Source organism: Myodes glareolus, chromosome 1 (genome assembly GCF_982192425.1).
Source record: "Myodes glareolus chromosome 1, mMyoGla1.1, whole genome shotgun sequence".
Lineage (NCBI taxonomy): Eukaryota > Metazoa > Chordata > Mammalia > Rodentia > Cricetidae > Myodes > Myodes glareolus.
Window position 1 is genome coordinate 70,615,924 of NC_142026.1, and position 11,087 is coordinate 70,627,010.

At 36.1% G+C, this 11,087-nt stretch overlaps 1 protein-coding gene across 1 annotated transcript; it reads left to right on the forward strand.

Annotated features, from left to right (window-relative positions):
- The first annotated feature begins 3,899 nt into the window (after nt 1–3,899).
- Nucleotides 3,900–4,841, forward strand: LOC125395508 (vomeronasal type-1 receptor 4-like). Its single transcript, XM_048426934.3, has one exon. It carries the CDS (start codon nt 3,909–3,911, stop codon nt 4,839–4,841), a length of 933 nt encoding a protein of 310 aa, XP_048282891.3. The 5' UTR covers nt 3,900–3,908.
- The last annotated feature ends 6,246 nt before the right edge of the window (nt 4,842–11,087 follow it).

The following is an 11,087-nucleotide window of genomic DNA, read 5'->3' on the forward strand; positions in this document are numbered from 1 at the left end:
TTTTGGTAATGTGATAATTAACCTTGCACTCCATGTATTGATCTTTTTTGAAGTATTATTATAAGTTAACTTACCATGGTTTCATGCCCAAAGTGGACATTAAAGTGGAAATATAAGAAACACACAGCCCTGGGAAGGTGTGGGATGTGAGTATGTTTCTGGAGTAATAAAACATTCTTATATGGCACCTCATTTCTCATATGATTATAGAGGGAGTGGTAAGTTTGTTTGTATTGAATTGCCAGTAGTAAAATGGTTCATAAACTCTTCCTCTTGAACTTGTAAAGGTAACATGGAATGGAAGGTAGAGTAATTTTGGGGCAATGACAAACAGAACCATATGTGTCCTGAGTTATCTATCTCTTCTGTATCAGTCTTACTAGAAAGTTAAGAAGAACCAGATACCATGTCCTCCCTCATTGTTTATTATTGTTGCCAATAGAACACGGGGCCTTGTGCTTTGCAAGCCTTGGATATACCACTCGGCTACTTTATATCCACACTAGTGCTGTACCTCCTTGGACAATAATTAAAGTTTCACATTATTCTGATTATTCTTTATAGTCTCATGAATACCACATCTATTTTAATGCATCATGAATTGCATTATAATAGATAAATTAATATAAGTATTTTCATAAGTAAGTTATGGTGGTACATACCTTTAATCTCATCATTTATGAAGCAGAGGTAGGCAGCTTTTTGTTAGTTTGAAGTCAACATAGTCTACATAGTGAGCTCCAGGATAGCCAGAGCTACATAGTGACACCTGGATTCAAAAACAACAGCAACAAAATATTTGCAAATATATACAGAATTCTAAGTCAATTATTGTACTCAATGTTCTTCTCGTGCTATTATTTTTAATCACATGTTGATATTTAATGTTGCATTTTTACAGATTAGTAGTGACAGTAATTCATTGGTAGTTCCCATTATATGCTTTATCTCTGCAATCGTAGGAATGCATATTTCTGGTGGAGTCATATACACCAGGTTTATCCTGTACTTGTGAAATTAGTCTGGGAGAAACTTTCTATCAGGTCAAACCAGTCTTAGAACACTGTTTTCTATTACAATCTTGAAAACTTTATATGCACTTGGCATTTCCCTATAGAGTGAAGATTTATGTAGAAATGAATCCTTATTTTTAGAAAGATGTTATTGGTTGTATTTTGTGTGGATGAATGTTTTGCTGCATATATAAGTGTGCACTATGGGAATTCAGCGCCTGGAGTTCCCATAGAGAAGGTTAATACCCACTGGAAGTAGAGTTTCAGATAATGCTGAGACACAGTTGGGGCTGAGAATCACAGCTAGGTCATTTGCAAGAGCATCACATGTTCACTACCACTGACCCATCTCTGCAATGCCCTCAAATGAAAACTTACAGCAGAAAGCAGCAGCCACATATCAACACCGTGAAAAGTGTCAGGTGGGGAACACAGACCACATAGAAGAAGTAAATATGTTTGAGAACATCTGTCATTGTTTTGTGATCACAGACTGAGGTGACAGTTTGTGTCACACTATCCATGCCATGACCTTTCTGTATCTGCTTTACCTCTAAACAGCTTTGGGATTTAAAGAGTCATTTATCCTCAGAATTTCTAAGGTCAGATCATGAGAGTGTCCACATCATACAGTTTAAAATTCAAGGACTGGAACCAAACAGACAGGAGAGTTGTGACTCAGAAATTGTCACTGCTGTCTGCCATGTATGCACTTAACTCATAAAAATTGTGTTTGCCATTATACCTTCAATTCTTGATGGATAAAACTAACTGAATATTTAATAGTGAGAATACTGGATTTCGCTGAATTTGAGTCATGCTTTTTGTGCCTTTATGTGCAGAACACTATGACTATGAAGACAAATATTCATTACCAGAATTGAGCAGAGTGGCCTCACAGATCTGACACTGAAATTTTTAATTCTCAAAGATGAGGTTCAGATACTTCTTAGTGACTCTCATTAAAATAGCCTTCAGGGCCACAGCATGTCTTAAACTGAAGCATCTTGTTGATTCTTGTAATTTTTCTATCCTCACATAGGCATACAGACTCTATTTAACTCTCTTATGGGTCCCATTTTAGTTTCCTGGGCTCAAAATACATTCATCCCACATAAACACACATTTCTGATACCTATATATAAAAAACAGCATTGAGACAGAATTATGCTAGTGTTATTTTGGGGGTCTGTTTTACCTCCTTAATAGATTACTTTCTATATTCTGCTATAGCCCTCGCCTAAGGTGTGCTCTAGTATCAGTGTATGGAGATGTAGAGAATGATAGTATTTGGTAGTTCCTAAGGTCTCAGATCATGTTCCTACTTTGATTTAATTTCTTCAGATACCAAGATTCATAGCCAATTTTCTTCAAGTTATTGGTTACTCGGCTGTCATTGCATGGCTGTTGGTTGTGTGGAGCAATGGTGCATTTCCTGGGCCTGCGTGGTTCATCCTGGTACCGATACACAGCTGCTTCTGCCTACTTCTTCAAGGGGATCTCACCTGCTTCCGAGGATTTCAGACACCTCCTGCAGGAATAGATCATGGTGTGTTGGGAGTGTACTCTGACTTTACTGCACTACTGGACCGTCTAATCCAATGCCTTTTTTCCTATAATTTCCACTATAAGCCTAAGGAATGGTGCATTGATTATCCCAGACACGGTTTTAATAGATACCCTAAACATTTCTTCAGTAGCTATCATTTATCAGATACCATTCTCCTTGCCACTTCTGCTAGCACATTTTGCCTTATTTTATATGATTGTTCAGTCTGTGAGATTTCCTCACACCAGATATTGCCTTCTCTCCAAAAGCTCTGATAAGTGTGCACACATATATGTATCTATGTGGTATGATTTTCATAAAGCTATATCTTAACATGATATAAGTTGTCAATTCAGCCATCATTCTAATGCATTTGTGCTTTTAATATTTTTTCTGTATAAGACTGTTGCAGGGAAACAACCCAAAGTCCACTCAGCATGACAAAATTTGAAATTGAGAGTCTGTTTTAAGTGGACTTGGTTACTACTTGGAGAGAAACATTTCTCACAGTGCTGTCTCAAATTCATTTTACAGGAAGCTTTTAAGGGCAAACATGACAGAACAAACATACCCTGGTTGTCAGTTTGCAAGAATGGGCAGGGAGAAAAGCAATTACACAGGTTAAGAGAAGCTAAAAACAAGAAGCTACCTGGGGCGTTTTGACTCCCAGTTTCTACAACAAGGTTGGGTACATTTCCAAGGGAGGGACTCTTCATGGAGGGAGTAGAAAAGGGAGAGTTAATTTCAGGTTAAACAAAAACTGTCTCGACAAGATGAGACAAGATGAAGGGTCACTTGCAATGTAACAAGGCCATGGGTATATTCTCAGAGGCATCATAAATTTCTTCTTCCATATCTTATTTTTAGATGAGATATACATTAAGCATTGATATATGTAATTTTCTGGACATTACTTAAATTATTTTCATTAACACCATTATCAGAAAATATTATAGTCTGGAAGTGTTACATTATATTTGTTTGTTTGGTCAGTCAATTAACATTGCTCCTCAAAGGCCAATGTCACATCGTTATGAATGATTCATTTTTTTCTCTGAAGCTTGATGTCCCTCCTTCATCATTATGTACAGTCTAATGTATTGTTCATCTTCACAGTAGCATACATAGAAAGGAACTACTACTGTCAAACTTTTGAGGATAAGGCCTTTCTAAGCGGTAAGGCTGGCCTTGAATACCTGAGCTTAAAATACCCTGTGTTTTATCCTTTCAGTGGCCAACATGAAATAAAGGCTTTTCCTCTACTGAAGGCTACAAACGTCTGTCAACAATTATTTGGTCAGAAGAATAGTGGGGCCGTATTCTAAAGGAAATTGTCAAGTCACAGAATGGACTTCTGGAATCTGGCTATCAGCATTATTTTCTTATCACAAACCACAACTGGAATCCTGGGAAATTTCTCTCTAATTTTCCGCTATCTAGTCCTTTATTGCAGAGAATACACATTAAAGTCCACAGATGTGATTCTGATGAATGTAATGGCAGCCAATGCCTTGATTATTCTCTCTACAGGAGTGCCCCAAACAATGGCAGTTTGGGGATTTAAACAATTCTTGAATGATTTTGGATGTAAGCTCCTATTGTACATTCAGGGATGTGCTAGGAGTGTGTCCATTGGTACCACTTGCCTCTTGAGTGTCTTTCAGGCCTTGACCATTTGCCCCAAGAAATCCTTCTGGAAGGATCATAAAGTCAAAGTTGAGAAGTACATCGGCTGCCTCATTTCTCTCCTCTGGATCCTGTACATGTCCATAAATTTCATTTATTTTTCATACACAATTTTGAAGAGGAACAGCAAAAATGTGTCACAAAAACGAGATTTTGGATACTGTTCCACTGTAGGGCGGGATGGAATTGTTGATTCACTCTATGCAGCAATGGTGATTTGCCCTGAAGTCTTTCTTTCTGTGCTCATGGCCTGGTCCAGTGGATCCATGATTGTCACTCTGTACAGACACAAGCAGAGGGTTCAACACATCCGCAGCTCTCATGGTTCCAGTAGAAACTCCCCTGAGTCCAGAGTCACCCAGAACATTCTAATCCTAGTGTCTAACTTTTTGGTTTTTTATACTCTCTCCTCCATCTTAAGAGGCTGCATTGCTCTTTTAAATAATCACAATTGGTGGGTGGTGAACATGAATCGCCTGACTTCTCTGTGTTTTCCATCTTTCGGACCCCTTATTCTCATGAATCGTTACTCCATTGTGTCCAGACTTAGTTTGGTCTGGATAAGGAAGAAAAACTATTCAATCTCATTTTAGTATTGGAAATGATATGTTTTTCTTGGTATCCAGTTGTGTACTGACCTGTCACTCTCCAAATGTCAACATGGAAAGTTAAGTAGATAGCACTTTGTCTTTTTAAGATTAGCCAGAATGAATGTGGGAGCTTTGTCAGCTGGTTGGATCAGCAGCCTTCAGGAGCTGTTCATGTTGTTTGAGACCCACTGTACTCTTCAACCTGAATCTATGAGAGTCTACCCTCTGACCGCCTCATGTGCAAAGGACCCAGGAAAAATCTATCAATAAAAATGCCCTTCTTGTGGCTTTCATCCTGTCAGTGGATCTTGGTGGTTTCACAGACACCTCTGTGTTTTACATTCTATCTTCAAGGAAAACTGAAATAGTTCCTGTCAATGAACTTGTTCCTCAGGAGGCCATGGTAATAACAGAACTGCTGTAGCCTGTTCCAATACCTGATAATAAGTATGCTTAATACCTTCCACCTCACACAAAAAATAATTAAAATGAATGATGGGTTGTGATGGGAATTTTGTTTCCTAGTATTTTTATTGAGAATTTTAACATTATCAAGGATACTGACTTGTAAATTTCCTTTGCTGTTGTTTTGTCTTTATCTGGTCTGATATCAGTGTTATGCTGGTTTCATGAAAGGATTTGTAAAACTTTAATACAGTCATTTTGAAAATCAGTTTTACATTTTCTCAAAAATGAAAAATGGAACTATTACTTGACCCGGGCATTCCACTCCTGGGTTTATATCCAGAGAATCCCTTACCATACCTAGAGGTACTTTAATATCCATTTTCATTTATGCTCTATTTACTATAACAAAGAAATACAGCCCACCTACATAACCAAAACCAGATAAATTGATAATTAAATATGTGTTCTTATATAAAATGGACTATTGATTAGGGTGAAAGATGAAATCATAAAATGTATTGGTTAATCAATGCACTTATAAGGGATAATTCTAAGCCAGAGCACACAATTTCAAAATGAACAAAGATCACATGGTCTCCTTCACATGTATATCCTATTCCATAATGTTTCTGTGCATTTATGTAAATGGGTGTAAATATAACTTAAGTATATCATTTAGAAAGGAGACAAAGAACATAGCATTAGGTGGTGAGAAAGTAAATGAATTCATGATTTATGAATAAGGATATAAAGATAATTATTTTTCTATTTCCTACTCTGACAAGGGCACAAAAACGTAATTGCTAGTGACAATGTGAAATCCTAAGCAAAGCTGCATGACTTCAGCATGGCTATCTAACTATAGAAGTTCATTGAAATAGACAGAATTTTGGCCTTGGTCAAGTGTTCAATGGACAGGATATTTTGTGGTTGCTCTTTAATGCTTATATTTCTGAGTTCATTACAATAAAGTAATTTTAGTTTAAAACAGAAGGCTATCATAAATTATCCAAAGATGCATGGATAGCCAACATATAACCATCAGTAACTGTAATGCATCATACAAAAACACTCAAAAGACAGAAATCACTTGATTATCATATTAGATCCCAGAAAACCTTTGATTGTATTTTTCTTTCTTGAATATTTTACAGAAAATGGATCCCATTCCCCTACAATATATCCTGATTACATCTCCACTTCTCTTCACTCCTCTCAGTTCCTCTCCATCTCCACCCCCATGCAGATCTACTCCCTTTCTGTCATTCCATGAGAACAGAATTCTAGGACATAACAGCAAACCATAACAAAATAAAATACAATAAGGTTAAAGAAAACCATCACATGGAAGTTGGACATAGCAAACCAACAAAAGGAAAACAGTCCTGGTGAAGGCACAAAAATCTGAGACTTACTCATTCACATATCATTAAAATATTAAACTGAAAGATATACTAAATATGCAGAGGACCTGGTGCAAACCTGTGCATGTACTGTAATTTAGATTCAATCTATTTTAGTTCTTATGATCTTTGCTTAGATGACTTAGAGGGAAATGTTTCCTGGTGTCATCCATCCCCTCCTGCTATAATATTCTTTATGCCTCCTCTTCCATGGGGTTTTTCTGAGCTCTTAACAGATGGGTTTGATGGAGACAACCCATTGTCAAGTTTAGGTGTCAAAAATATTTTTCACAAAATCCAACATGCCTTCATCATAAATGCCATGAAGTGACTAGGAATGAATTCATCATAAGTCATCATAATAAATGTAACATCATATAAACACACAACCAAAGGTTTAGAATCCAAAATCTTATAAATAAGAGTCACACAATTATTGACCAACTCCATTTATATTTAATATTCAAAGGTATCCACAAATTTTCTAAAGAGATCCATAATTGGGGAATAGCATCAAAAACACAAATCTTTAAAGACTCAAATACAATATAATTTTACTTGAGTCATATCAACAAATGAAACAGGTTCAGAGAAGGGTATAGACAAGAGGAGGAAAGAAAAATGAGCACAATAAAATGAAGGGAACTGGGTAGTATAGGACAATGGTGGACATGTGTTTATAAAAAGTGCCCCAAGGAGCTCACTCTTGTGATGAGGAAAAAGGAAATCTGGTGGTCTGACCAACTCTGCAGCTACCCAGGCCCAGAAGAAGCATTATGTATTGGCCCATCCCAACACCCACCCAATCTGTGATCTGCTAGAGCAGGCAAAGGAACAGTCCTTCAGGTCCAAAGCATCAGGATTTTCACAACACAGGGCAACAGCAAGATAATCAAGAGGAGTTTCAGAGGTCTAGAAGCAGACCAATGGCTCGCCGCAGTGAAAACTTGCAAGTAAAGGTAAATGGATAAGGGTGTTTACTGCACTGCTCACCCTGTCAGCTGCCAGGATGAGATTGATGTTGTCTTTCTCACTTTTTTCTTGTTTCTCTTAAATTTTATTTTATTTGAAAGGTGTTGCAAGGGCAAAGGGTGGATAAAAAGGGATTGGGAATGGGAAATAAGTGTGATAGAGAAGCATGATGTGAATAACACAAAGAATAAAAAAGAAAAAAGAAAGGTGGCACAAAGAAGATAACATAGACTCTATCTGTCAAGAGGGTGTATCAGTGTCACAGGGGAGTTAGTGGGCTTCAGTTTCACCAGGAAAGCATTTGGAGTGGAATAGGGAGGACACAGATCTTAGTTTAATATATTTGAGTGAGGAGGAAGCACAGTACAAGAGGATGGAAGACATAGATTATTGAAACTGGGCTGAAGGCAAGGAAGGCCACTGATAAGGAGTGTACACTAACCAAACTCAAGAAACTGGTCACCAAAAGAACACATAATTCAATAAAATAATGGAGTACAGACCTAAACAGAGAACTCTCAACAGAGAAATCTAAAATGGCTGAAAGACATTTAAGGAAATGTTCAATGTCCTTAGTCATCAGAGAAATGCAAATCAAAACAACTCTGAGATTCCATCTTACACCTGAATGGGCCAAGATCAAAATCACTAATGGCAACTTATGCTGGAGAGGTTGTGGGGTAAAGGGAATGCTCCTCCACTGTTAGTGGGAATGCAAGCTGGTACATCCCCTTTGGATGTCAGTGTGGTGATTTCTCAGAAATTCAGGAAACAACCTTCCTCAAGACCCAGTAATACCACTTTTGTGTATATATCCAAAGGATGCTCAATTCTGCCACAAGGATATGTGCTCAACTATGTTCATAGCAGCTTTGTTTGTCACAGCCAGAACCTGAAAACAACCTAAATGCCCCCTTTACCAAAGAATGGATAAGGAAAATGTGGTACATTTACACAATGGAGTACTACACAGCAGAAAAAAATGACATCTTGAATTTTGCAGGAAAATGGATGTAGCTAGAAAACATTATTTTGAGTGAGGTAACCCAGACACAGAAAGACAATTATCACATGTACTCACTCATAGGTGATTTTTAAACATAAAACAAAGAAAATCAGCCTCCAAACCACAATCCCAGAGAACTTAGACAATAATGAGGACACTAAGAGAGACTTACATAAGATCTAGTCTACATAGTAAGTAAAAAAGACAAGATCTCCTGAGTAAATTGGGAGCATGGGGACCTTTGGGGAGGATTGAGGGGGGAGGGGAGAGACAGGAAGGGGAGAAAAAAAATGTAAAGCTCAATAAAAATTAATTAAAAAACCCTGTCTTGAAAAAAATCCTTAAATATTTGATTTTCTTCTCTTCTATATCAGATGGCTCTTCTAAAACGAGACAGAAATTGTTAATTAAATTTTAATAAGCATACTTGAGTTTAGAAGAGTGAGCCACACTCTAACTCCAAAATCAGTTTTGATTTATAATTAGACAGAAACTACAAAAAGTCTATTTGTATTATATTTCTGTAGAGAACATCAGAAAGAAATACTTGGGAAAATTTATGAATTTTTTTCTGTTGGAAATGTGATATACCAATAGGTCAATGTGCTATTTTTCTTGAGATTTTTTTTCTGGATGGTTTGTCCTTTTTCTTCAGATGTCTCATTTATCCAGTGGTCTTCAGATTCCTTAGCTAGATATCTTTTCTCCTGAAAGACAGAAGCAAAACCCTTCTCCAACCCTAATTTTGGGGAAGTTCTCTTTTGGAAAGTTATTTCTGATCAAATGAAAAGCATCTGCTGGTTTTATAGATTAGTTTATATTAAACAACCATGTTGCTCAAAGAACTTCCATTTCTTCTAATTAAGAGGTATCTTTTGTTCGAATTGAATCTTTATCAATTATCAATTTTAATGGCATCAATAATTTTTCTTCTCTTGTGGAAACAAAAGCAAAACTCCTTCCCCAACATAACACATACCCTGCTTTCCATTCTGAGGTCTGTACATCTTTAAAGTATATCAGCTGATTTAATTCTATAGGTTGTCTTCCACAATCCAATGTCTCTCTGCAGCTGTTGTTCCTTTCTCATTAGCATTTAGAAAATTCAAAGTTAATGAATCATTAATAAATCTACTTCTGGGGGTATTTATTTACTTTCTATTTACTTAACATATCCTTTAGATTTTAATTTCATCTTTCTATAACACCTACCCTATAGGATAGTGTTGTTGTATACCTGTAATATACTATATATTAAAATAAGCAAAAAACCTATTTCATTTTCTTTTAGATATATACTGAAATATTGTGTCTCTTTACTTATATAGATATACCCATAATGGCCATAATTTCTAGCAATTGTGATTACCAAATCAGCTTTTTCCAAACTCAAAGCAGTTGCCCATTGAAAACCTGTATAGGTATCAATGGTAGGTATACATATTTTAGTTCTCTAAATTCTACAAAATGTAACACATTCATCTGCATGATTTCACCCCTTTGAGTACCCTTTGGGTTACTTCTTGCAGCTAGTAGAGTTTGGTTATATAAAAAACAAGTAGGAAATTTTCTTGTAATTTTCTTGGCTGGTTGTCACATGAGGGAAAATCTTTTTTAACTTTGTTATTGACATAATTTTTTATGAAATTCTTAGGTCTTCCACACATTTACAATGATTATTTTATGGATTTTTGCATTACCTTGTGCTAGAGGACCTAGCAGATGCATATGGGATCGAATGTGTGTTTTATATATGGGATTCCTATTCATGGTTATATCTTGCAGGTGAATAAATAATGAAGTGAATTGTGTACCATCTGGTATAAACTCTGCAGTTTTAATATGCAAAACAACTCTTTTTACATATTAAGAATCAGTAACTATTTTGAGAGGTTCTTTAAAATTCCTTAGTACCATGAGAATATCATATAATTCTGACTTTTGGGCATAATCATAAGGACTTTGATCCACTTTCCTTAAATTTTCTGATTTGTACCTGACTTTCCTGATTTAATTGCATCAGTATAGATTGTAGGGGTTCTGGATGTTGTTCTTTCACATACAATGTGAGGAAGGATCCAATTAGTTCTCTTTGTGAGTCAAATTCTCTTGCTCTGGGGATAGTTCTTGTTAATTACTCTCAAAAAATGACTACAAGCTCTTTGCAAGGGTTTACTTTCTTCCCATAATTTGTCAATTTCATCATTATTAAAATGTAATCTAATTTATGTTGGGTCTATTCCTGTAAATTGATGAAATCTCAATTTTCCTTTTAGAATTTAAAGGAACACACAGACCTTCTCCTCATAAGTTTTTAATTTTTTATTTAATTTTTTACTTGGTTTATTGGGTAAAAAATTCATTCTAGGATAAAACCTTCCCTATGCATTAAATCCTGTAGAGGAATGATTGGAGGGTAATATGAACAGAATGCACTTAAGATTTGGATCCACACTGTTA